This window comes from Anomaloglossus baeobatrachus, chromosome 4 (assembly GCF_048569485.1).
Source record: "Anomaloglossus baeobatrachus isolate aAnoBae1 chromosome 4, aAnoBae1.hap1, whole genome shotgun sequence".
NCBI classification, from domain to species: Eukaryota; Metazoa; Chordata; class Amphibia; order Anura; family Aromobatidae; genus Anomaloglossus; species Anomaloglossus baeobatrachus.
In genome coordinates, this window is record NC_134356.1 from 36460486 (window position 1) to 36488391 (window position 27906).

At 48.5% G+C, this 27906-nt stretch overlaps 1 protein-coding gene across 1 annotated transcript in view; it reads left to right on the top strand.

Annotated features, from left to right (window-relative positions):
* VWF (von Willebrand factor) overlaps positions 1–27906 on the top strand; it is a 236274-nt gene that overhangs the window by 188083 nt on the left and 20285 nt on the right. Inside the window, exons 42-44 of the mRNA XM_075344246.1 lie at positions 5069–5274; positions 7944–8093; positions 26991–27119. Coding sequence (XP_075200361.1) covers positions 5069–5274; positions 7944–8093; positions 26991–27119 — 485 coding nt within the window. The remainder of the gene's footprint in view (positions 1–5068; positions 5275–7943; positions 8094–26990; positions 27120–27906) is intronic.

Sequence of the window (27906 nt, forward strand, 5' to 3'; positions counted from 1 at the left end):
TTAGGCCCAGAACAAACCAAGACCTTGGACACCTGATGCCTAGGAGCCAGGTGCCTGGAGCGGTGGACAGATGGTTCCGGGGAGTCAACCGACACCGTGCAGAGGATGAGGACTGGGCAGGAGCGGTCCGAGGCTCGGGGGAACCCTGAACCGTAACAGACTGCCCCATAGTTTTGCACTGGTGCGAGTGCAAGTCAATGTTTTATCGGATTACACTACTCGTCCATGCAAAATTCAAGTGGAACCGAGGCCTTAATGCTAGATGCAAAAGAGCTCTGTATACAAATGGGGGATAAAGTGATAAAAGGTGGAACTCTTGAACCCCTGCAGACTGCATCAAAACAGGTATTTAATGGGCCTGTGCCAAATAAATATAGGCCACATATACAGATTATATATGTGTAGTCTCCATATAAGTGGTGTGGCGTGGTAGGGAGCCGTCCTTGCCCCCATGTACGTCCCTCTATAGAGAATAATATAGCTGCTACTGTTCTCTGTATTCCCATCACAGAATTCCTCACTGACTCATGATATTATTAGAATTTAAAGTGGGGGGTGGGGGGGCCGGGGGGCACGTTATCCCGTCTATGTTGTAAGTTCGGTCAGTTGTGTAATGTGAAGATCTGATTGGCCATAAATAAAAAATATGACATGAAATCCATGTTCCGCTGCCGATTCTCGAGCTCCTTCTTCTTTCAACACTTGACCTTTGGTTTCAATCTGACTCTTTTTTTATATTCTGCTACGAAACTCTTGATCCCTCCGTATTATTACCCAAACTCCGATTCCATACCACCAGCTTGGTCAAGGATTTTCTATTCACATTCCAAAGCAGTGAGCTTCCATCGAGAGGCAACGACGCCGAGAAGAAGGCTTTTCACACGGGAAAGAGAAGGAAACTGCAGAGAGAACCTTAAGCAGGGTCCAAGCATATGTTCCTGACTGTACGGCAGACTGGCTGTCAAATGTGACAGCTGCATCAGTCACACGTATATATTTACTGGATCCGACACTTTCATTGCCTAAAAATAGATGTAGCAGAGCCGAGCTCATCTGATATGGCGAAATTCAGCGTGGCGGATACAGCAGAGCTGGTTTTGTTTAGGGTAGTAAAGATGAGTTTGTCATGTTGGAGCTGTATGGGTCAAATGCAGCAATGCAAGCGTCTTTGATGTAGCAGAGCTGATTTTGTCAGAAAGGCATAGCTTCTCTGATGTAGCAGAGCAGAGTTTTTCAGCAATGCCTACTCTCTCTGATGTATTAGAGCTGTTTGTCAGCAAAGCACAGCTTCTCTGATGTAGCAGAGCTGAGTTTGCCACCAATACATAGCTTCTCTGATGTAGTAGAGATTTGTCAGCAATGCAGAGCTTCTTTGATGTTGCAGAGCTGAGTTTGTCAGCAAAGTATAACTTCTCTGATGTAGCAGAGCTGAATTTGTCAGCAAAGCACAGCTTCTCTGATGTAGCAGAGCTGAGTTTGTCAGCAAAGCACAGCTTCTCTGATGTTGCAGAGCTTAGTTTGTCACCAATGCATAGTTTTCCTGATGTAGCAGAGCTTAGTTTGTCACCAGTGCATAGTTTTCCTGATGTAGTAGAGCTGAGTTTGCCACCCATGCATAGATTATCTGATGCAGCAGAGCTGAACTTGTCAGCAATGTATAGCTTCTCTGATGTAGCAGAGCTGAGTTTGTCAGCAATGCATAGCTTCTCTGATGTAGCAGAGCGGAGTTTTTCAGCAATGCCTACTCTCTCTGATGTAGCAGAGCTGAGTTTGTCACCAATACATTGCTTCTGATGTAGCAGAGCTGAGTTTGTCACCAATGCGTAGCTTCTCTGATGTAGCAGAGCTGAGTTTGTCAGAATTACATAGCTTCTCTGATGTGTCAGAGCTGAGTTTGTCACCAATACATTGCTTCTCTGATGTAGCAAAGCTGAGTTTGTCACCAATGTGTAGCTTCTCTGATGTAGCAGAGCAGAGTTTGTCACCAATGCGTAGCTTCTCTGATGTGTCAGAGCTGAGTTTGTCACCAATACATTGCTTCTCTGATGTAGCAAAGCTGAGTTTGTCAACAATGCATAGCTTCTCTAACGTAGCAGAGCTAAGTTTGTCACCAATGCGTAGCTTCTCTGATGTAGCAGAGCTGAGCTTGTCACCAATACATTGCTTCTCTGATGTAGCAAAGCTGAGTTTGTCAACAATGCATAGCTTCTCTAACGTAGCAGAGCTAAGTTTGTCACCAATGCGTAGCTTCTCTGATGTAGCAGAGCTGAGCTTGTCAGCAATGCATAGCTTCTCCGATGTAGCAGAGCTGAGTTTGTCAGTTTATACAAATCGTAGTAAGATAATCTGGCTTTACATAAGACTACAGTAGGTACTTACTGCATTATTTCAGCTCTGCTACAACTGCACTGTTATAAACTTAAAAGCATATTAAATATAGCAGAGCTGAGTTTGGAATTCCGCGCAAATCAGAATAACGTGGGTAATCTTTGTGGTTTTCCAGCAAATTCTAGGAATCTGTAATCCATAGGACCCCCACGTATCGGGAGAACACAGAATCCCTAATCTGCAAGGCGAGAACATCCAAAAAAGGCAGATTAATAATAGAAAGCTGCACTCAACTTTCCCAGATCCCTGAATGGCAAAAATATTTCGATTGATTATGGTCTTGTCATAACCCAGATAGAAATACAGAGATATGAACATGACATATAGAGAAATAAATATTTCTCTGACATTCTGGAGAATTGCAGAATACTTTTATAGCAGTTTTCCATAATGTCAGCAGATGGCGCTGTTTATTCTCCGCTGTGCGGTGCATACCTCCTGTATAGTGACCGCTGGTCTCCAATAGTGCAGACGTGACCTGATATATGGAATATTTATGTAGCAGCGATGTTGTGATGCACGGAGAAACTCTTTTTTCTTATCTGTTTAAATAGTATTTTAAAGATATAAATCTAAAATATTGACTATATGAATATATGTTTGATAGAGTAACTTACTTGTTTTATGTATAATTCCTCACTGGCCCCTTACGTGGAAGTGGTGCACTGTATAAAATTAGGAGGACCCGTGGCAATCAGTTGATGACTGGGGCAAGTATTTGTAGAGAGACCCCCTAAGACTTAAAGAGTTATTCCTAATATAGCAAGTTATCTCCTATCTATAGGTGGATAATTTGCTGATTGCTGGGGGTCTTACATCTGGAACCTCCTGGGTTCTGATCTATGGAAGCTCCTGGGCTCTGGCCTCTGGAACCTTCGGAGGTCTGATCTCTAGAACCTCTGGGGGCCCGACCTCTGGAACCTCCAGGGGTCTAATCTCTGTAACCTCCGGTGGTCTAACCTCTGGAACCTCCGGAGGACCGATCTTTGGAACCTCCGGAGCTCTGACCTCGGGAACCTCCAGGGACCCAAACTCTGGAACCACCAGGGGTCCAACCTCTGGAACCCCCAGGTGCGCGACTTCTGGAACCCCCGGGGCTCTGACCTCTGGAACTTCTAGGAGTCTGATCTCTGGAACCTCCGGGAGTCCAATCTTTGGAACCTCTGGGGGTCTGAACTCTGGAACCTCTGTTGGTCTGCCCTCTAGAACCTATGAGGGCCCGACCTCTGGAACCTCCAGGGGTCCGATCTCTGGAGCCTCCTGGGCTCTGACCTTTGGAGCCTCCTGGGCTCTGACTTCTGGAGCCTCCTGGGCTCTGACCTCTGGAGCCTCCGGTGGTCTGACCTCTGGAACCTCCGGGGCTCTAACCTCTGGAACCTCCGGGGCTCTGACCTCTGGAACCTCCAGGGACCCGACCTTTGTAAGCCCGTGGGCCCAACCTCTGGAAGCTCCGTGGCTCTGACCTCTGGAACCTCCGGGAGTCTTATCTCTGGAACCTCTGATCTCCAATCTCTGGAACCTCCAGGGTTTTGCCCTCTGGAACCTCAGGGGGTCTGACCTCTGGAACCTACGAGGGCCCGATCTCTGGAACCTCCAGGGGTCTGACCTCTGGAACCTATGAGGGTCTGACCTCTGGAAACTCCGGGGTCCAAACTCTGGAACCTCCTGGGGCCGAACTCTAAAACCTCTGGGGGTCTGATCTCTGGAACCTCCGGGGGTCCAATCTCTGGACCCTCAAGGGGTCTGATCTCTGCAACCTCCGGGGGACTGACCTCTGGAACTTCTCTAGGTTTGAACTCTGGAACCTCTGGGGAACTGATCTCTGGAACCTCCAGGGGTCTGACCTCTGGAACACTTTCAAAGGTCTGACCTCTGGAATCTCTGGGAGTTCGACCTCAAGAACCTCTATAAATCTGAGAATACCAATTACCGTGCTCTGCTATTTCCAAACATTCTATGGACAATGAAAAGAGCTACAGTTGATCATGTGCAATTCTGCTCCTTTCGAGACTGCAGAGCCACATTCTTTACTCTTTAGATCACTGGGGGACCCAGCGGTCCCCCAACAATCAGGAAGTTATAACTTACTATTTTGAGAATACTCTTTTAAGATGGTTATACATTTGAGGTGCACCCCAGCAGTTATTTGTCCTGACTCCATGAACACGCATGCCAGGCTTGGCTGAACATGTGGGGAGAGGGGCGTAAACTGTGGTCAAACAGTTGTGGCAGCGTGTTGTTTTCTCTGAGAATGAAAGGATTGGGCATGTCTAAATGCAGTGTGCCTGATCTCTCTTTCCCTCAACATCTGCCATTAAAGAAGAGTAAGAACACCCCCTACATATTAGGGGATCATTCAATCTCTCCAAAATGAATGGGTTCACCTGACAATCTAATGTCCATGCCAAGCTTTACTTGTATCCAACCAAAGTTGCTCTGATATAATTTTGTAGATGGTTTTCAAGGGAAGACAACTCTCTCCCCAAAGGTATTGCTTCTTCCCCTTTGGATCATCTGATCACTGGAGGGTCTTCTGAGACCCCTGAAGTTTAGCTGATACTACAGTAATGACGAACCTGGTTGGCCTAACAGGATGATCAGTTGTATAAGTAGTGCTATATGCGGTATGTGTTGAGTTTACTGTTAGATTTCTTTATTGTCCTTTGTTTCATATTATCAGCCTGCAGAAGGGAAACCTGCCCGCTGTTACGTCGTCCCAGCTGCCCACCTTACAAAAGGCTTACTAAGATGACCACCGAGTGCTGCGATACCTACGAATGTAAATGTAGCTGCTTCAATTCCACCGACACCTGTCCATCCGGATATACATCGTCCATTCATATCAATGACTGCGGATGCACCAGTGTCACCTGTGATGCAGATAAGGTGAGGGGACGGGCAGACCTTCTCTTAAAGGGAATCTACAGTCATATGAAAAAGTTTCATTCTAAGCAGTTTCCTTTCCAAAGAACTAAAATCATCAAGCACTGGTGTTAGCAGCGCCTGCAGATACAGTCATATGAAAAAGTTTGGGCACCCCTATTAATGTTAACCTTTTTTCTTTATAACAATTTGGGTTTTTGCAACAGCTATTTCAGTTTCATATATCTAATAACTGATGGACTCCGTAATATTTCTGGATTGAAATGAGGTTTATTGTACTAACAGAAAATGTGCAATCTGCATTTAAACTAAATTTGACCGGTGCAAAAGTATAGGCACCTCAACATAAAAGTGACATTAATATTTTGCAGATCCTCCTTTTGCAAAAATCACAGCCTCTAGTCGCTTCCTGTAGCTTTTAATGAGTTCCTGGATCCTGGATGAAGGTAGATTTGACCATTCCTGTTTACAAAACAATTCCAGTTCAGTTAAGTTTGATGGTCGCCGAGCATGGACAGCCGCTTCACATCATCCCACAGATGTTCAATGATATTCAGGTCTGGGGACTGGGATGGCCATTCCAGAGCATTGTAATTGTTCCTCTGCATGAATGCCTGAGTAGATTTGGAGCAGTGTTTTGGATCATTGTCTTGCTGAAATATCCATCCCCTGCGTAACTTCAACTTCATCACTGATTCTTGCACATTATTGTCAAGAATCTGCTGATACTGAGTTGAATCCATGCGACCCTCAACTTTAACAAGATTCCCGGTGCCGGCATTGGCCACACAGCCCCAAAGCATGATGGAACCTCCACCAAATTTTACTGTGGGTAGCAAGTGCTTTTCTTGGAATGCCGTGTTTTTTGCCTCCATGCATAACGCCTTTTTGTATGACCAAACAACTCAATCTTTGTTTCATCAGTCCACAGGACATTCTTCCAAAATGTAACTGGCTTGTCCAAATGTGCTTTTGCATACCTCAGGCGACTCTGTTTGTGGCGTCCTTGCAGAAACGGCTTCTTTCGCATCACTCTCCCATACAGCCTCTCCTTGTGCAACGTGCGCTGTATTGTTGACCGATGCACAGTGACACCATCTGCAGCAAGAGGATGCTGCAGGTCTTTGGAGGTGGTCTGTGGATTGTCCTTGACTGTTCTCACCATTCTTCTTCTCTGCCTTTCTGATATTTTTCTTGGCCTGCCACTTCTGGGCGTAACATGAACTGTACCTGTGTTCTTCCATTTCCTTACTATGTTCCTCACAGTGGAAACTGACAGTTTAAATCTCTGAGACAACTTTTTGTACCTTCCCCTGAACAACTATGTTGAATCTTTGCTTTCAGATCATTTGAGAGTTGTTTTGAGGAGCCCATGATGCCCTCTTGATAGGAGATTCAAATAGGAGAACAACTTGCAAGTGGCCACCTTAAATACCTTTTCTCATGATTGGATACACCTGCCTATGAAGTTCAAAGCTCAATGAGGTTACAAAACCAATTTAGTGCTTCAGTAAGTCAGTAAAAAGTAGTTAGGAGTGTTCAAATCAAGAAATTGATAAGGGTGCCCATACTTTTGCACCGGTCAAATTTTGTTTAAATGCGGATTGCACATTTTCTGTTAGTACAATAAACCTCATTTCAATCCAGAAATATTACTCAGTCCATCAGTTATTAGATATATGAAACTGAAATAGCTGCTGCAAAAACCCAAATTGTTATAAAGAAAAAAGGTTAACATTAATAGGGGTGCTTAAACTTTTTCATATGACTGTATCTGCAGGCACTGCTAACACCAGTGCTTGATGACTTTAGTTATTTGGAAAGGAAACTGCTTAGAATGAAACTGTCTGCAGGTTTTTGCTGTGTAATCTGAAAGCAGCATGATGTAGGGGCAGATATCCTGTTTCCAGCGATGTATCACTTACTGTGCTGTGTGTTGCTGTTTTAACAAAATCAGTGTTATAGCAGCAGGAGATTATCATTACAGGACTAGGTGTTGTTTGCCTCCTGGTCCAGCCACACCCCTAAGATTGAATAACAGCTTTCTGTCAGTATACAGCGTACACAGACAGCTGCCAACCAGTGGTGTGAGCTGGGTTATACACAGTGGTGTAGGCGGGGTTATACAGGGCTCAGCATTTTCAGCCCTGCTAGATCTGCAGCAGAGAAAGCTTTTATCAAAACGACATTGTGCAGACCACAGCAAGTGATACATCCCTGGAATTAGGTTCTCAGCCCCTACATCATGCTGTTGTCAAATTACATAGCAAAAACCTGCTGACAGATTCTCTTTAAAGGGGACTTAACAACAAAATCCTTGAATTCGGCATTATGAATGCTTCTGGATACTGGATTGGAATGTCATAGAAATATATATATATATATATATATATATATATATATATATATATATATATATATATATATATACTGTACATCTATCTATCTATCTATCTATCTATCTATCTATCTATCTATATATATATATATATATGCTATGTTTAGTGGCAATTAAGTAATCTATGCCAGACTAATTCAATCATTGAATAGATTTATTGACTTGCAACCTCCCTCTGTCATCCCAAAATATGCCACCACTATGCATCATCACTAAGTCATGCTGCATCCTTGCTGTATATAATTATTAAATATTGGGTTTTTTCTCTGCATAGGTCTGTGTGCATAAAAATAATATCTACCACGTTGGGAGCTCATGGGAAGATGGCTGCCTAAGTTGTCAGTGCACCAATGCTGCAGACCCTATCACAAACCTTCTCAGTGTAACGTGCGAAAAGAAGCCATGTAAAGAAAACTGCCTTTCTGTAAGTACCAAAAAATTACCGTACACACTTAAAAGTGTCATTTATTGAACTGGAATTGATTCCTGAAAGTGTAAAACTTTGATATCCATTGATCTATGCTAATATGGGTGGTATAATATTTTATGACTATTCCGATTTTGAAGGATTGTCCTATGAAAAGCACCTCAGGGGTGGGGTTTCTTATTTTCCCAGGGTTGTTCTGTGAGAAGCACCTCAGGGGTGGAGCTTCTTTTTTTACCCCCAGGTTTGTCCTGTGAGAAGCACCTCAGGGGTGGGGCTTCTTATTTTCCCAGGGTTGTCCTGTGAGAAGCACCTCAGGGGTGGAGCTTCTTTTTATCCCCCCAGGATTGTCCTGTGAGAAGCACCTCAGGGGTGGGGCTTCTTATTTTTCAGGATTGTCTTTTGAAAAGCACCTCAGGGGTGGAGCTTTTTATTTTCCAGGATTGTCCTATGAAAATCACTTCAGGGGTGGGACATCTTATTTTTCCCCAGGATTGTCCTGTAAGAAGCACCTCAGGGGTGGGTCTTCTCCATATATGAATTTTTCTGGGAAATTTTCCATATTTCTTGGCAAAAAGGGTCTGGTATTAAATTTATCGTGAATATGGGATCTATATTTTAGGGTAGTGTTTTTTGATGCTGGTAAAATGGAGCCTAGAGGGCAGTGATTGATGTGAGATATATTGATTGCTACCCAAGATGTCCACCTAAGTTGAATTTGATATGTATCCAGCCCATACCCATGTTTCAAGACCTGCCAGCTCCCTTTTTCCAAATACCTATGTGTATCAAATTGAGGCAGCCAATACTTTGGCTTGACCCATTGGAACTTGACCTAGGCGAAAACTTTCAGGTTACTGTCATAAAGACAAAGGGCCAGGTTCATCAAGACCCACATCGTTCGCACAGATAATAATGAGGACATGGGATTAAATGGAATCTGTCAGCAGGATTTTGCCATGTAATCTGAACACAGCATGATGTAGGGGTTAACATTCATATTACAGCCCTGCTTCTCTTATCTCAAAGTGTGTTTTTGTTTACCTGCAATCTTAAGGCCCAGTCACACACAACGACTTACCAGCGATCCCGAAAACGATGCGACCTGATAGGGATCGCAGGTAAGTCGCTGGGAGGTCGCAGGTGAGATGTCACACAGTCAGATCTTACCAGCGATGCAGGAACAATACAGGTCGCAGTAGCGACCTGTATAACGATCTCAGCAGTCACTGTGACCCTGTCACACAGCGTCAAACACAGCGATGTGTCCTGCCCAGCAGGACGTCGCCTTTGAAGAAAATGACCTGGACCATTCAGCAACGACTAGCGATTTCACAGCAGGGGCCTGATCGCTGGTAAGTGTCACACATAACGAGATCGCTAACGGGATCGCTACTGCGTCACCAAACGGTGACTCAGCTGCGATCTCGCTAGCGATCTCGTTATGTGTGACAGTACTGTGTCGCCCTGGGCAAGCCAGGGGACACAGGTCACACACCACCACACCCCACACTCCAGGTAGGCACATCACAGCTAACCACAAATCCTTGTTGCCTTCCTCCAGAGGTTGATGATGCACACCAGGGGGTGGGTCAGGCGGTTGGCTCCGCCCACCAAGGAGCTCACAGCTCTGGAGGCAGGAAGTAACCAGGCAGTGCAGCGAGGGACATGAAAGAGTAAACAACAGAGAAGAGCTCAGGGAGAGCTTGAGAGAGGAGTCTAGGAGCTAAAGTGGAGGAGTTAAGAAAGTGAAAGTAGGAAAGGAGGAAAAGCAAGTAAAGTGACAGAAGAGAAAGACAGCCTGAAGGGTCCAGCTTTGTGAGGGCCAGAACAGCAAGGTCAGCAACGGCGGTGACTGTCTGGAGGGGGACCGTTTGGAAGTTCCTGGAAGGACCCCGTTGGCTGTGTGCCCGGTGGTCTGGAGCAGTGTTCCGAAGGACAGTCAGCACCAGGGCAGGGGCCTCTCGGACCCCGGCAAGGCTAGGAGTCGCCAGATTTGCCAAATCCGTCAGTGACGGGGACGCAGCTCCCCCAACAACCAAGTCCCGATTGAAGGCAACAGCCCAACCTGAACCGGGGAGACACCGCCACCGCCAGGGCACCAGTTTCCCCAGGGCCAGCGCCTGCGGGCAAAGTGTAGAGCTCCTCCGGCCCAGATTGCAGCCGGGGAGCGGGTAATCGGAGGGAATCCACCGCTACCATCAGTCAACACAGGTGCAAGGAAGAGAGACATCACCGTCACCTACCGGGAGTGCAGGTGCAGCCGTCTGTGGGACCGTCCTACCAGCCGTTGGTTTACCGTACAAACTGTGTCCGTGTGTCAGGCTGAGTGAGTACCATAGTGCCGCAAGGCACAGCGCTGCCCCCGCGTCCCTGCGCCCTCCAGGCCCTACACTTCACATCTCTTCACTGGGCCCCGGGATCACCAACCCCTACCCACGGAGGGGCAACACAACACCTGGCTGCTCCGCATCACCATCCCCGGGACCCTCATACTGAGCAGCGGTGGTGCAATCACCACAACCGTGGGTGGCGTCACGAACTATAACAATCCCCACACCCAACAAACACCCCCTTTCACTCACGGGCGAGGAGTGTCGCTCGAGAAACCCCGGGATCCGGCCCACAGCTCGAGCCACCAGGAGCAGCTGCCGGACCCGAGCAGAAGGGGTGAGCGCGGTGTGCTGACACCCTCCTCCCCGCCCGCGACAGTACCTTTAGTAGAAGCTTCCTTGTTTTATCAGTAGTCTAACTGAGGAGCTGAGCTGAAGTCCGACTCCGCCACCTCCTGTGATTGGCAGCTTCTGTCTATGGAAATCTACATAGTCTGGTGTTGGGCGCCCCCACCTAACACCAGACTATGTAGATTTCCATAGACAGAAGCTTGCTAAAAATTAAATAGACAGAAAAAATGTACATAGACAGAAGCTTGTTAAAAATTAAATTTTTGATTATATCAAAACAGCTCCACCCAGTAAACTAAGTAATACAGCATTAGATTCAGGATCTCTTTGCCTACATCATGCTTCTCTCAGATGAGGTAGCAAAAACTTGCTGACAGATTCCCCTTAAGTCAGACGCTCCTTATTTATGTAGATGTGTCATGGCTCATCATGAATCAGGAGCGCCAGTGTGTGCCTTGACACAAATCCTACTCCAGTACCTGCTGGAAAAAGATTTGACATAGTAAAAGCTATAAATCTGACAATCGGCGGTAACAATGCCCCCTTCCCATTCCAGATCTGTCCACTTACTGGGTGAAAATGGTGACACTACAAGTCGCATAATTTTATTGCAATCTCGAGTTACACCAAAATGTGTTTTTTCAAAGACTTTTATACCAAAAAACTGGTGTAAAAGCTTTGACAAATCAGGCCCACTGGTTCTATAAAAAGCACAACAAAAGATGATAACTCACTGTCACGCTAGGTACAGGGAAGTAGAAAGTGAACAGCGAAAGGGAAGGGAAGGTAAACCCTGTGTCTAGGGAAGAGGAAGATGGTGACCCCTGACCAACCCTACCACTAGCCCCTGGCTTCCCTCACCAGATAGGTTCCGCACCTGTGTGCCGAGTTGGATACCTGACCCTGAAATAGGCCTTAGGTAGGGAACGGATGGGATGAGCACTTAGTCAACCCCACTAAGCAGAAAAGAAGACACAGGGAGCACAAACTGGGGGAAAGCAAACAAATAATGTATCTCCAGATGACTTAAGGAGAGGAACAGCAACAACAACAAAGTATCCAGAGAACCCTGGGGCACTTGGGCATTGGCTGGATATAGTGGCCCATGATGACCAGAGCTGTGTCATAGAGCAATGAGGGAAGGTATTGTGAAAACCCTGGGGCACTTGGGCATTGGCTGGATATAGTAACCCATGATGACCAGAGCTGTGTCATAGAGCAATGAGGGAAGGTATCATGAAAACCCTGGGGCACTTGGGTATTGGCAGGATATAGTGACCCATGATGACCAGAGCTGTATCATAGAGCAATGAGGGAGGGTATCATGAGAGTCCTGGGGCACTTGGGCATCGGCTGGATATAGTGACCGATGATAACCAGAGCTGTGTCATAGAGCAATGAGGGAGGGTATCATGAGAGTCCTAAGGCACTTGGGCATCGGCTGGATATAGTGACCTATGATGACCAGAGCTGTGTCATAGAGCAATGAGGGAGGGTATCATGAGAGTCCTAAGGCACTTGGGCATCGGCTGGATATAGTGACCGATGATGACCAGAGCTGTGTCATAGAGCAATTTGGGAGGTTATCATCAGAACCCTAGAGCACTTGGGTATTGGCTGGATATAGTGACCCATGATGGCCATAGATGTATCATGGGAACCCAGGGGCATTTGGGCATTGGCTGGATATAGTGACCCATGATGACCAGACCTGTGTCATAGAGCAATGAGGGAGGGTATCATGAGAGCCCTGGGGCACTTGGGCATCAGCTACATATAGTGACCCATGATGACCAGAGCTGTGTCATAGAGCAATGAGGGAAGGTATCATGAGAACCCTGGGGCACTTGGGTATTGGCAGGATATAGTGACCCATGATGGCCATAGATGTATCATGGGAACCCTGGGGCATTTGGGCATTGGCTGGACATAGTGACAAATGATGACCAGAGCTGTGTCGTAGAGCAATGAGGGAAGGTATCATGAGAACTCTGGGGCATTTGGGTATTGGCAGGATATAATGACCCATTAAAAGAACCATGTCATAGTGGAGCAAAGAGCCACCAAGGAACGAAATGACCGGTCACCTAAAACGATGAACAGGCAAATCATGCCAGCTTTCCATCAGAGCCAGGAAAAGACAACGCAATTCACTAGGTGTTTTCAACTGGGGAGGTGTACTTAATTTTAAAATCCTGACTAATCATGTTACACATCTGCTTCATGGAGGTCGCATCGAGTACCCAAGTTCTACACACTCCAAACACCTACTGTATTTGAGGTCAATAAGCAAAGTGTGACTTTTCTTTTGGTGCCTTCTAAGTGGAACATGTCTGGCTTACATTACAGCACAAATGAGGTGCCAGGGCAATGGCTAATTCTACTGTGGGCACCAGTCTAAATAGAGATAAAGCCGCCTGATTAATTTAGCAGCACGATTCTGCAAAAACACCACTTTGTCTTTATGGCTGGAGCTTCTTAGAAGAGCTTAGTGTAAGCTTTTGCTTTCATTTCTAAGATATTCCAAGGCACTTCTACATCCCTCAAGTGTGTTGACTTTACAGAAAATGTTTGGGAATATCTGTGTGGAACAATGATTAGGCTGTGTTTTATGACCTCTCCTTCGTAAGTGCTTCAAAGCTTTTTTTTCTATATTTTGACACTTTTTAATTGAAGAAGTAGTGTATCATGCCAGAAGACTATGCGAGGCAGTCATCCAATGCGTGGCATGGCTCCTTGATGGGTGGTCAGGGGCAAATGTAGTGCCCATTATGGTTCCTCGGAATGGGGAAAGAAGCAAAATGATGTTGTTGTTTAGTGCTAATAATTTACTGAGCTGTCAAAGTAAAACTACGGATGACCCTTCATGGAATCTCGAATATTTTTTTTAATTTTTATATGTTTTATTTAGTTTCTTTTAAGCCATCCCCTTATGGGAGCATGAACTCAAAAATTATTCACAACGATGTATCATGAAATAAGCTCATAAAAATTATTCAATGTTTAATATAATGACCTTTATATGGAGTAAGAAATCACTTATCAACATTTTCGTAGAGATTTAAAAATATTCGACTTTATTTAGTTGATCCACGTAAAACAAGGGTGGGGAACGTTTTTTCTACCAAGAGCCATTTGGATATTTATAACCTAATTCGAGGGCTCTATAAAAATATCAATTTGAAATTTAAAGAGGTTGGCCACTAATGTTACATTGATGATCTATCCTTAGGATCAATGTCTGATTGGCCGGGGTGAAACGAGCTGCACCCCTGCCTATTAGGTGTTCTTGGTCCCAGCAGCCAGAAATGCTCAGTTCCGGAGCTGCTCTGTATTTTGATAGTGGCTGCGGCCTGGTACTGCACACGCACCTTTTATTGGTTTGAATGGGAGGCGGATGCGCAGTACCTTGCAGCTGCCACTATCAGTTGATGGGGCAGCTTCGAAACTGAGCTTTTACGGCTGCGAGCTGCAACCGATGGGACTGACAACTGATCGGCAGGGGTGCCGGGTGTTGGACTTCAGCCGATCAGACATTGATGACCAATCCTAGGGATAGGTCATCAAAGGTATACATCAAATAGGATACACTGAGACTGCTGTGTACATCACATATGATACTATAAGACTGCTGTATACACATCGCATAGGAGGCACTAAAACTACTATATATGTCACATAAGATACACTGGGACTCATGTATATACATCACATAGTAGACACCGAGACTGCTTTATATACATCACATAGGATACACCGGGACTGGTGTATATACATCACATAGGATACACTGCAACTGGTGTATATATATCACATAATAGACACTGAGGATGCAGCATATACATCACATAGGAGACACTGGTGCTGGAGCATATCTATCACATAGAAAACAATGGGGCTAGAGCATATTCATTACATAGGAGACATTGGGGTTGTAGCATATACATCACATAGGACACACTGGGGCTGAGGCATGTTCAATAGGAAACATTGGGGCTGCTGGAGCATATACATCACATTGGAGACACTGGGGCTGCTGCTGCTGTCTTCATCGATGGTACGCGAGCACATAACACGCAAACTGTGGCATTGGCCAGCATCAGGATCTAATCCTTCATTGCATGCGCTACAGCATTCAGTAGTTCAAGGAGGACTTAAACGCCGGCAAAATGGGGGCCCTAGCACGAGCACTGTGGTCCCTGGGAATCTCCTGGAGAAAAGGCCATCGTTTACAGCCTAAGGGCCTGAGGTTCCCTGCCCCTGATGTAAAAGATCATCATTTAGGTGTCCTCAAAAAATGTGACCTCAAAGGTGAAAATGAGCAGGAAAAACTGTGCTCGGACCTGTCATCAATTTATATCTTCATGTATTTAGCCTGTCAGACATTAATAGTCCTAACTGATATGTCCTAAAAAAAGGCAAGGTCAAGTGAATTTTTTTCGGGAATAAGTCATCCAATACTGATTGTTTTGGGGCATAGCATTCTGTTTTGCACATAATTCTCCTAGGTTGGACATAATGACATTGCCCATAAGAGTTGGGCCGGTCCACAAAGATACTAATACGTTAGTATGTTGATGGAGGTCTTACTTAATTACCATGAAAGATCAATGAGGTGGAATGAGCTTGCAGATTTTTGGTCAGGAATGGCATGTATACTGAGGAGCAGATCAGTCCAAGGAAAAGAAGGGATGAAATGATGACATATGTCTTCCAAAGAACCATATAGAAATGCCCATGACCAATGTTAGAAGCTTATAGCTGGATATAATTTTACTTAGATCATATGAAGCTCCACTGGAAGATCAATAACAGAACTCTTTTGCCACCTTGTTCCTATCCATTTATTTATCAGAATTAGCCCAACTTCTCATTCGGGAAAAGGGCAGTCTGGCCTCAAAAAATGAGACTTTGGCAGTCTTCCAATTATTCGGTTGATAGGCAACTCTTCCATACACAGGAACACTCACTTGGCATAGCTCCAGTGTTCCCTGTGAGAAAGTCGCCAGCTGAGACCTCGGCTGGTGCCTTATCTCTGGGAGAACAATGTGATCGACAGTCTGAAATAGGACATGATCGAATGACATCATTTTAGACCACCAGTCACCCGGTGCCCCTATACCCATTAGATTACAGTGGTCAAACCTTTTGATAACGATGGAGTCTAACTAGTTTATCACTTTCATGTCTTCTAAGAGTTAAACCTATTTTGTCACCTTTGCATGGTTGAAGACCCATTGCGTCTCCCCTCGTTTGTCTTCAAATTCTGTCCTAAGTGGATGAGAAACCTTTTATCCCTCAAGAAAAATAAGTAATGTAAACCCTCTTTTAATAGAGGCCATTGTTTTCTCTTAAGGTTCCATTAGCTTATCTCTACCAAACCAGTAGGCTCCTGTCCCACTAGGTACAGGGAAGTACCAAGCTCAAGGCGAAAGAAAACGGAAACCCTGTGTCTAGGGAAAGGGAAGATGGTGACCCCCTGACCAAACCTACTGCTGATCTTTGCCCTAGATAGATTCCACAGCTATGCGACGAACATGATACCTGACCCTAAATATCTCTAGTGCAGGGGTCTAAATAGGGAACGGAGGGGATGAGTTCTTTCTCAACCCCACTAAACACTAGAGAAGACACAAGGAGGACACACAGGGGGAAGAACCATGAACTACTTACCTATAGATGACTCAAGTAGAAGTTCAGCAGAGTTTTCAGCCACAATACCACAGAGGAGTACAAACCACCTGCTTACCACCAGAGCTTGAAGGAACTGAAAATATCACCAGCAGCAGTCCAAGAAAGGAAGTTGTATTTAAACACCAAGAGAATACTGAAGTCGAGCTCCTGCTGGGTCCAAACGGGAGAGAGATGAATCCAGCAGGGAAGCTACCTATACCAATGAATACTGACAGCAGGAACAATGGAAAGTCAGGGCGCATTCTGCATAGCCAGACGCTGTGACCTTCTATTGTCAGAAACCACATAACTGTCTGTCACTCGTGATAGCTCCAATGTAAAATTTCCAATATGGCCCCCAACTTATTAAGGTTCCTTAATAATACTGGTCTACTCATATGGACCGATAGGACCTTTTGTCCTCTCTTGAGCTCCAGGGTCTCCTGCGCCCACTATAATTACAACCATGGTGGAGAACTTTTTGTCCAAGGAGGGCGAATGATGGTCTTCAACATAAAGTGAGACCACTTATCAATAAACCTCATTGTAATGGAAGGAGGACTTTTTGTTCCTAAAAAAGAAGCTGTGTGATAACCTAAGACTCCTGTAGTGTAGTCATAAGGGCTAAATTCCGAGAAATGAGGAATTGACCAAGTTGGAAGTAAAATATTGATAAATTATCTCATTGTTTTGTACATTTCAATCTATATCTGGTCAAACCCCGGGAGTAATGATCAATCCTCGACTCTTTTCTCACGTGCTTCGTCATGCACAGTACAGACCATATGGCATATATGAGCCATGACTCAGGGCTTTCTCCGTGCTGCAGCTTAACCTTCGTTTTAATTAAAGTCAAGCACTTGCACAAACACCTGGATCCATGTAAAAACCTTCCTCTTGTTTGCCTTCCATTAGAGTGATGAAACCTGTCCGCAGACAATAGGTAATACAGCGGAGAGGATGAGCCGGATGTCCAATAGTAACCCTTTGCATTCTCCCTTTTGTGAGGGGGAAACAGGAGGTTTAACATTAAATAAATGGTAGATTTTAGGATCATGTTCCCTGAGCATATTTGCACTGATTATCTCAATGTTGTGTCCATCAATTAATGGTTTCCTCTTGCTTTTAAGTTCCATACAACATGGAACAACATGATAAACCATTCCACTTGGGGCTGAATGAAGGGGTAAAGGTACCGTCACACTTTAGCGACGCTCCAGCGATCCCACCAGCGATATGACCTTGTCAGGATCGCTGGTGTGTCGCTACATGGTCGCTGGTGAGCTGTCAATCAGGCAGATCTCACCAGCGACCAGTGACCAGCCCCCAGCCAGCAGCGACGTGTGGAAGCGACGCTGCACTTGGTACCGTAACTAAGGTAAATATCGGGTAACCAAGCGCTTGGTTACCCGATATTTACCTTTGTTACCAGCTCACACCGCTTAGCGCTGGCTCCCTGCACTCCTAGCCAGAGTACACATCGGGTTAATAAGCAAACCACTGTGCTTATTTACCCGATCTGTACTCCAGCTACGTGTGCAGGGAGCAGGGAGCCCGCACTGGCAGCCTGAGAGCGGCGGATGCTAGTAACCAAGGTAAATATCGGGTAACCAAGAAAGGGCTTCCCTTGGTTACCCGATATTTACCTTGGTTACAGCTTACCGCAGGCTGCCAGACGCCGGCTCCCTGCTCCCTGCACATTCAGATTGTTGCTCTCTCGCTGTCAAACACAGCGATGTGTGCTTCACAGCGGGAGAGCAACGTCAAAAAAATGAACCAGCACTGTGTGTAATGAGCAGCGATCTCACAGCAGGGGCCAGATCGCTGCTCAGTGTCACACACAGCGAGATCGCTAATGAGGTTGTCGCGGGCGGGGAGGAGGGTATCAGCACACCGCGCTCACCCCTTCTGCTCGGGTCCGGCAGTTGCTCCTGGTGGCTCGAGCTGTGGGCCGGATCCCGGGGTGTCTCGAGCGACACTCCTCGCCCGTGAGTGAAAGGGGGTGTTTGTTGGGTGTGGGGATTGTTATAGTTCGTGACGCCACCCACGGTTGTGGTGATTGCACCACCACTGCTCAGTATGGGGGTCCCGGGGATGGTGATGCGGAGCAGCCAGGTGTTGTGTTGCCCCTCCGTGGGTAGGGGTTGGTGATCCCGGGGCCCAGTGAAGAGATGTAAAGTGTAGGGCCCGGTGGGCGCAGGGACGCGGGGGCAGCGCTGTGCCTTGCGGCACTGTGGTACTCACTCAGCCTGAGACACGGACACAGTTTGTACGGTAAACCAACGGCTGGTAGGACGGTCCCACAGACGGCTGCACCTGCACTCCCGGTAGGTGACGGTGACGTCTCTCTTCCTTGCACCTGTGTTGTCTGATGGTAGCGGTGGATTCCCTCCGGTTACCCGCTCCCCGACTGCAATCTGGGCCGGAGGAGCTCTACACTTTGCCCGCAGGCGCTGGCCCTGGGGAAACTGGTGCCCTGGCGGTGGCGGTGTCTCCCCTGTAATGGTTGGGCTGTTGCCGTCAATCGGGACTTGGTTGCTGGGGGATCTACGTCCCCTTCACTGACGGATTCGGCAAATTTGGCGACTCCTAGCCTTGCCGGGGTCCGAGAGGCCCCTGCCCTGGTGCTGACTGTCCTTCGGAACACTGCTCCAGACCACCGGGCACACAGCCAACGGGGTCCTTCCAGGAACTTCCAAACGGTCCCCCTCCAGACAGTCACCGCCGTCGCTGACCTTGCTGTTCTGGCCCTACACAGAGCTGGACCTTCCAGGCTTTCCTTCCCTTTTTCCACTTCCTTCACTTTCACTTCTTGTACTTAGTTGTTTACTCTTGCCCTGTCTGGGCTTCTCCTCTACTCCTTCTACTTCCTCCTCCCTGACTGAACTGCACTCTTGCCCTCCCTGGGCTAATCTGCCTGGTTACTTCCTGCCTCCAGAGTTGTGAGCTCCTTGGTGGGCGGAGCCAACCGCCTGGCCCACCCCCTGGTGTGCATCATCAGACTCCTGGAGGAAGGCAACAAGGATTTCTGGTTAGCATGGTGTGCCTACCTGGAGTGTGGGGTGTGGTGGTGTTGTGACCTGTGTCCCCTGGCTTGCCCAGGGCGACACATTCCCCCTTAGCAAAATGCAGACCGTCCGCGGGCTGCCGTCCTACACCGGTTTTATTTTTCTGTAAAAAGGGGATAACAGGGTTAAGAAAACATAAATAACATTTTTAATCAACACTCTTCCCAAGACGGGAGGCACATTTTCTTAACGTTGCAACGGTTTACAGTTACGGTTTCCGCTCTCTCCCACCCAAGCAACCTGGCCCTGATGCTGCCCCTAAAGCCCAGGCAGCACCCCTTGACCCACAGTCCAGCACAAGTCACCCGAGCGGGATCTGTCCTTCCCCTCCAGAGGGTAGCCACCGGTTCCTTTGGTGGCTGGGCCCCAGCCTGCTCTGCTCAGGGCCCTCCCTCCAACCTGCCTCTCCGGAGGCGGCATTGCGGAAACGGTAACGGTAACCAACATATTTACAAGCCACTTAACGTTTGTGGTGCCCTGCAAGTTCACGGGCTTGTCCATGGATAGTTCCCATGCATTTTAAACGGTCCCCACGGGGACAACGGTGCCAGCTCCTGCCGGTTGCAAATCAACAAACAAATCAGGTGACTTCTTCAGTAATTTCACTTATCATTCAGCTTTTAAACTTTTCAACTTTAAACAAACACACAACTTCAGTGATGGTCCCAACGGAGACGGTGCAGCGGGCATCCGCTGCCCTACTCCGGTCCTTTTACTGCTTCATCCGAGGGAGGGGATGCAGAGCTCACCTTGCTCTCCGAGCTGCCCTTCAGCTTTACATCCAGGGCAAACCACCCCCTCTCTCCGCAGTGCCGGGTGTAGCGCACCATGTCCCCCGGTATGAGATTGCGGCCAGGATGCTCCTCGGGCAGATGGGCATTCACGTCCCGCCGGGCCACAAACACCTCGGCCTCCAGGCCCGGTTCGTATATGAATCCGTAGCCCCGGCGGACATCAAACCGCCTCACCTGCCCCTCGTAGAACGGGCCCCGGACACGGAAGGTCGCTTGCCGCAGGTTTTCCTTTTCCCGAATGGCTCGGGCCACCAGCTCGGCTTTCCTCCGCTCCCTCTCCGCGATCTCCAGGCCCAGCTTTGTCGGCTCCCTGTCCCAGTATGGCGCTGCTGCCAGCTCCGGCGCACGGGTTGAGCCCCGCGGGACATCCAGCACGTTACCCACTGTCAGGAAGGTGGGTAGCGTATCCCGCGGTGTCATGGCCTTGGGCGCTGCCTTGCAGCAACAACCCGGCGCCACCTCAGCCGAGGTGTGGGGGATGGGCACAGGGGCTTTCCGCAGTTGGGCCTTCGGCTCGGAGCGGGTCATCGGCTCCGGCTCGGGAAACTGCTCGGGGACTGTCTCTGGCACAATCTTCGGGGCCTTCCAAGGCAATGCCTCCGGTTTGCTTCGGGCTCCGGCTACAGGTCGGTCCGCTGGGGCGGACGGGCTGGGTATCGCTACCGGTTGCGGTGGTAGCGGGCCTAGTGGCGGGATCACGGCCCCCGAGACGGGTGGCGAGGGAGGCAACGGGGGGAGAGGGCTTGGACCGGGTCCCTCAGCCGCAGCGACCGGTCCCTCCGGGACATAGGGGCGTGGGTCACTCACCCTCCCTTCCTCCGCTTCCTCCTCGCGTCTCCGCACGGTGGCTATAACGTCCGCCATGTCGGTCTCCCACTCCTCCAAGAGGAGCTGCATCTTGACCTGCAGCCTTAGGTGGAGCTGCGCGGTCCGGATTTCCACCCACGCTGCGGTTCCCGGTGCGGGGGCCACGGTGTTTCGGGACGGCATCCACATGGTGTCTTTTCTGTTTGCTTCCAGGAACGGTTTTCTGGCAAGGTCCTGGCGTCCCTGCTTTTATAGCGGCGACTACATGCCGCCAGCCGCCATCGCGTCCCCCTTAGCTCTTTTCGGCCCCTCCTCTCTCGGGGCGGGGTTTTGGCCTTCGCGCCTCTACTGCTCGAGAAGACGCTCGAGCGGGAACTTTTCGCGCCAAAGATGGCGGCTTCTGAAATTTTCCTGCCGGATACCTCCGGCGGTAACAAGGCGCACCTCTACCAGACGGCAGAGCGGTAAGATCCTGTTCGTGACGCCAAGTTGTCGCGGGCGGGGAGGAGGGTGTCAGCACACCGCGCTCACCCCTTCTGCTCGGGTCCGGCAGTTGCTCCTGGTGGCTCGATCTGTGGGCCGGATCCCGGGGTGTCTCGAGCGACACTCCTCGCCCGTGAGTGAAAGGGGGTGTTTGTTGGGTGTGGGGATTGTTATAGTTCGTGACGCCACCCACGGTTGTGGTGATTGCACCACCGCTGCTCAGTATGGGGGTCCCGGGGATGGTGATGCGGAGCAGCCAGGTGTTGTGTTGCCCCTCCGTGGGTAGGGGTTGGTGATCCCGGGGCCCAGTGAAGAGATGTAAAGTGTAGGGCCCGGTGGGCGCAGGGACGCGGGGGCAGCGCTGTGCCTTGCGGCACTGTGGTACTCACTCAGCCTGAGACACGGACACAGTTTGTATGGTAAACCAACGGCTGGTAGGACGGTCCCACAGACGGCTGCACCTGCACTCCCGGTAGGTGACGGTGACGTCTCTCTTCCTTGCACCTGTGTTGTCTGATGGTAGCGGTGGATTCCCTCCGGTTACCCGCTCCCCGACTGCAATCTGGGCCGGAGGAGCTCTACACTTTGCCCGCAGGCGCTGGCCCTGGGGAAACTGGTGCCCTGGCGGTGGCGGTGTCTCCCCTGTAATGGTTGGGCTGTTGCCGTCAATCGGGACTTGGTTGCTGGGGGATCTACGTCCCCTTCACTGACGGATTCGGCAAATTTGGCGACTCCTAGCCTTGCCGGGGTCCGAGAGGCCCCTGCCCTGGTGCTGACTGTCCTTCGGAACACTGCTCCAGACCACCGGGCACACAGCCAACGGGGTCCTTCCAGGAACTTCCAAACGGTCCCCCTCCAGACAGTCACCGCCGTCGCTGACCTTGCTGTTCTGGCCCTACACAGAGCTGGACCTTCCAGGCTTTCCTTCCTTTTTCCACTTCCTTCACTTTCACTTCTTGTACTTAGTTGTTTACTCTTGCCCTGTCTGGGCTTCTCCTCTACTCCTTCTACTTCCTCCTCCCTGACTGAACTGCACTCTTGCCCTCCCTGGGCTAATCTGCCTGGTTACTTCCTGCCTCCAGAGTTTTGAGCTCCTTGGTGGGCGGAGCCAACCGCCTGGCCCACCCCCTGGTGTGCATCATCAGACTCCTGGAGGAAGGCAACAAGGATTTCTGGTTAGCATGGTGTGCCTACCTGGAGTGTGGGGTGTGGTGGTGTTGTGACCTGTGTCCCCTGGCTTGCCCAGGGGACACAAGGTCACTGGTGCGACACAAAAACCGTGACTCAGCAGCGATCTCGCTAGCGATCTTGCTATGTGAGAAGTACCCCTTAAGCTGGGTTCACACTAAGCGACAGCGACAACGACGTTGCTGTTACGTCACCATTTTCTGTGACGTAACAGCGACCTTGTAAGTCGCTGTTATGATCGCTGCTTAGCTGTCAAACACAGCGACGCAGCAGCGATCATAACGTCGCTGTGCTACATGTGCAGAGAGCAGGGAGCCGCGCTTAGCGCTGTCTCCTTGCTCTCCTAGGTACACTACACATCGGGTTAATTAACCCGATGTGTACTGCAGCTACATGTCACAGTGCAGAGAGCAGGGAGCCGCGCGCACTGCTTAGCGCTGGCTCCTTGCTCTCCTTGCTACAGTATACATCGGGTTAATTACCCGATGTGTACTGCAGCCACATGTGCACAGAGCAGGAGCCGGCACTGGCAGCAAGAGCGGAGGCTGGTAACGAAGGTAAATATCGGGTAACCAGGGAAAGGTCTTCCCTTGGTTACCCGATGTTTACGCTGGTTACAGCTTACCGCAGCTGCCAGTGCCGGCTCCTGATCGCTTCATTTCGTCGCTCTCTCGCTGTCACACACAGCGATGTGTGTGTCACAGCGGGAGAGTGACGACCAAAAAATGAAGCTGGACATTCAGCAACGACCGGCGACCTCACAGCAGGGGCCAGGTCGTTGCTGGATGTCACACACAGCGACGGGACGTCGCTGAAACGTCACAGAAAATGGTGACGTAGCAGCGACGTCGTTGTCGTTGTCGCTGTGTGTGACACCAGCTTTATACTATCAAAGCAAAGTAATATGATGTAAATGTGTTTAGATGCCTAATCACTATTCAAGTAAAACAAATAGGCCTGAATGGGCAAATAGTCAGGGGTATTTGTGTTTTATTGCGTATATTTGACGAGTACTGAATACTCCTTCACTGATGAGCAAAAGGGTAATAATGTTTTGATCTTTTGACTTTCAGTCTCCATATCTCACCATCCACTACAGCTTTGAGTGTGACGCCCTGGCAAAACCAGGTTGTCACAGGAGACTGCATCTATCTTCAAGATGCAGGATCCCCTCCTCCTTGTCCTACCAACACAACCCCACGCACAGGTACAAACACCAGCCACAAAGCCTAGTCATCCCCCCAGTACAATAGGGACACACCAGTGGGCGGAGCCAGGCAGATGGTGACGCCCACCTAGGGGTTCTGAGGTGTCAGGGAAGGGAACACAACAGTTAAGCTTGAGCAGAGGAAGTGAGAGGAGTGAAGTGGTAGTCGGGGGTTGTAGCTCCCGGACTACCGGACCACCTGAGCTGACTAGGTGGCAGACGGCAGAACAGGGTCACAGGCGACGGAGATCCGGTCGCAGGAAACCTTAAGTGGACCAGGGCAGGGTTGTAGCCCGCCAGTGCCGACAGCAGGAATCCAGTCCAGAGGCCGTGCACAGTCGGGGTACCTGGACCCCAGGGCGAGGACATCTGCAAGCACCTTGTCAATTAGCCAGCAGGGGACAAGGCTCCAGATTTTGCCCCACGAGTAGTCCAGATAGAGCGAGACGGAAGTCCAACGTGGGGGATAGGGCGTCTGCAAGTGCCTGCAAAGAACCCAAGGGTCAGATCTCGCGGGCAACAGCTCCCACAGCAAAGACACCGGGAGTGGACTTCTCCCGTTCCATGCGGACTAGTCAACACACGAGACACAAAACTAGAAGTGCAGGAGAAAGGGCCCCTGATCTGTTCACCGATGTGCGGGACACGAGCACACCCCTCCGGAGGCTACCGGTATCCGGCACTTGGTTTACTACTTGGACTTTGTGTGGTTTATTCAACAACAGTGAGTACACCGGTGTCATCCGGTGCAACCTGCAAACTGCACCCCAGCACTGCACTCCACCTTCACCTGGGCCCCAGGACAACACCTCCCCTACCCGTGCAGGGGATACCATCCTGCTGCCCCGCTCCATCACCGCAACCCACGGGTGGTGTCACTGACATACTCTCCCCTGTAAATAACCGCTTTATTAAGCTGTGGTCGACGGGCTGCTGCACGAGCCCTGGATCCGGCTGCCACTCAAGCCACAGCCACGATCCCGGATCTGAGTGTCCCAAGTAGTGTCCCCCTGGCTGTCGCCTGCGCCCCCGACATGAGCGTGAGACGACCTTCATTTTATAGACAATCATCTAGGCTATCTCATATAAATTTGACTTGCAGCTATTTAGCATATGATTAGTTATGCAGATTCTTGTCATGTCACTGCATTGTTACTGTTTATCTCCTTTTTCTTCACTTATACTACAAATCACAACCTGTTCTCACATTCCCTAGTAGCTCATTGTGTTATTAGGTTGATTCCGAAGTGAAAGGTCACTGGTTCGAATCGTGGCACAGCCATGAAGAAGATTTCCCAAGAAAAGAGAAACAGCATCATCCAGCTCATCGATAGCGGTCTCTCAGCCAAGAAAATTGCCAAACTGCATCATGTGAGGCCATGATAGGTGGAAGAAAAAGAAATGAAGTCCGTCCATCCATTCAAAAGCCAAGAGGTGACGTCCAGGGAAAATATTGGAGTCAACAAGTTGACTCATCACAACGTCTATCAGTTCTGGGGCGACAAACCCGGCAGTGGAGGCGGCTCGTATGCTCCATAATAGTGACATCACATGACATCACAGAAGGCCATACAAGCACTGAGCGACGCACGTTACTCAAGTCTGGAGTGGTGGCCCGAAAAAAGGTGAAGAAGCCTCAACTACAATATCATGATAAGAAACGTCGGCTCAAGTTTACAAAGAAGTATGAAAAGTGGAAAGTAGAAGATTGGAAAGGGGTGATTAGGAGCAATGAGAGGAAAGTCGATAATCGACTCTGATGGGGGCAAATGGGTCTGGAAGAAACAATGGAAAAATGGGCTAATGGATCGAAAAATTTAAGGAACTGTCGAGTTCGGTGGAGGAAGCCTGATGATATGGGGGTGTTCTCACAGCTAAAAGTTGGATACTTGACCAGGATGAATGGTGGTCTCAATGTTGAGCTAAATGTGAGTGTCCTACAAGACGAGTTACTTCATGCACTTGAGTATTATGGGTATGAAAAGGACGACATAGTGTTCAGCAGGACAACGACCTGAAGCATACGGCGAGACTGGAGAAGAAATGGTTCAATGACAATGAAGTAGAGAAGCTGGATTGTCCCCACAGTCCCCAGACCTCAACCCAATCAACACGTGTGGGTAGAGTTGAAGATAAAGCCGTATACATCTACAAGTGAGCGACCAGTATACACCAACACTGGGAAAGTGGAGAAGAGACCTGGGATCAGGTTTCGGTGTAGACATGCTTGAATCTTATCAAGAGCCCAGAAGGATTCAGGAGGGGTCAAAGCCAAAGATGGATTTACAAAATACTAACAAAATAATGAAAATAAAAATTTAGATTTTTAGGAGCAAAACAGTAACAATGCAGTGACATGACAATAATCTGCATAACTCATTATATGCTAACGAGTAGCAAGTCAAATTCCCATAGAGATGTGTCCTTTACCTTTTCTCTTGGGTCAGCGCATCCCAACATGGCTAGTTTAGAAAAAAGAAACATGGTTTTCTGATTCTGTCAGGAGTTACATTTTCTATATGTGTCTATAGGTGGCCACCCAGTGGTTCTGATATTTATCTCAGATTCAATACTGTCTTTCTCAACCTCTGTCATCTCGATCACTGCCTATGCAGAGAGCAGCAGCCAATGACAAATTTGATATTGACTGCTGCACTCTGCATAGGAATTAGCAGCAGCAACCGGGATGACAAAGCGGCCGATTGCTGCTTTACTCATTTAGCTCACAGAGACGTGGGGTGAGCACTGTTGGCCCAAAAAGAAGCAATACTTGCTGCTGTAACATTTGGCAGCGAAGACAGGATAGGGAGCTGAACTTTGTGGCTCATAGGAAATTGGGCCAGAGCACCTTTGCCTGATCCTCCCTCTTGCTACGAGACTCTTCTTTTGATTTAGTGCTATTATGTCCTAATTAAGCTTTTTTATTATTATCTTTAATATTGTTTTACCTTATTTTATGTTTAACAAGGTTTGATTCTGTTCCCTCCACTTAGGGCTTTAAGTATGTGACTAAGGAACACGAGTGCTGTGGAACATGTAAGAGGGCCGTGTGTGAACAGGAGCTGATCTCCAGAAGGAGAGGAGACGTGGAGGGATCAGACACTGACAAACGCTACTACAGTGTAAGGGGGCATACTAACCGGTATCCATGTCTTAATATTATGCATGTTCCCTTGAAGAAACCTCTATGTTCATAGGCTCTTATCTTATATGCACAATTTCTTCTTGGGTAGTCTAGTTTTGAAAGCCCATCTAGTAAATTATGAGTTTCATTTTGATCCCCCTACCTACTAACTGGAGCTTTTAGTGGTTGTAGATTTCATCAAATCTCCCAAACTCCAGTTTGAGTACATTCGATTAATTCAGGGATAAAATTCAATGCAAATTGAACTTTCCAGGAACAATTTAACGCCCCTTTCTTATAGTTGACTTTCCTTGGTTCTCAACCAACCTGTCTTGCCACGGTCAATGCTCCAATCACCGCCTTTGTCTTCTATCTCCATTCCGGCCCTATGGTCACTTCCAGCCAAGTCTGCTAGTCCCCTCATTGGTTTAACCACCCATCTTATACTTGTCTTTCCTTAGTCCTCACACAACCTGTCTGCAGCGGTCATTTGTCCAATCACCCCTTTTGTCTTCTGTCTCCATTCGGGGCATATGGCCACTTCCAGCCAAGTCCGCTAGTCCCCACATTGGTTTAACCACCCTTCTTATACTTTTCTTTCCTTGGCTCTCACCCAACCTGTCTCGCCGCGGTCATTCCTCCAATCACCACTTTTGTCTTCTATCTCCATTCCGGTCCTATGGTCACTGCCAATCAAGTCCACTAGCTCTACATTGGTTTAACCACCCTTCTTATACTTGTGTTTCCTTTGTTCTCACCCAACCTGTCCTGCCGCAATCAATCCT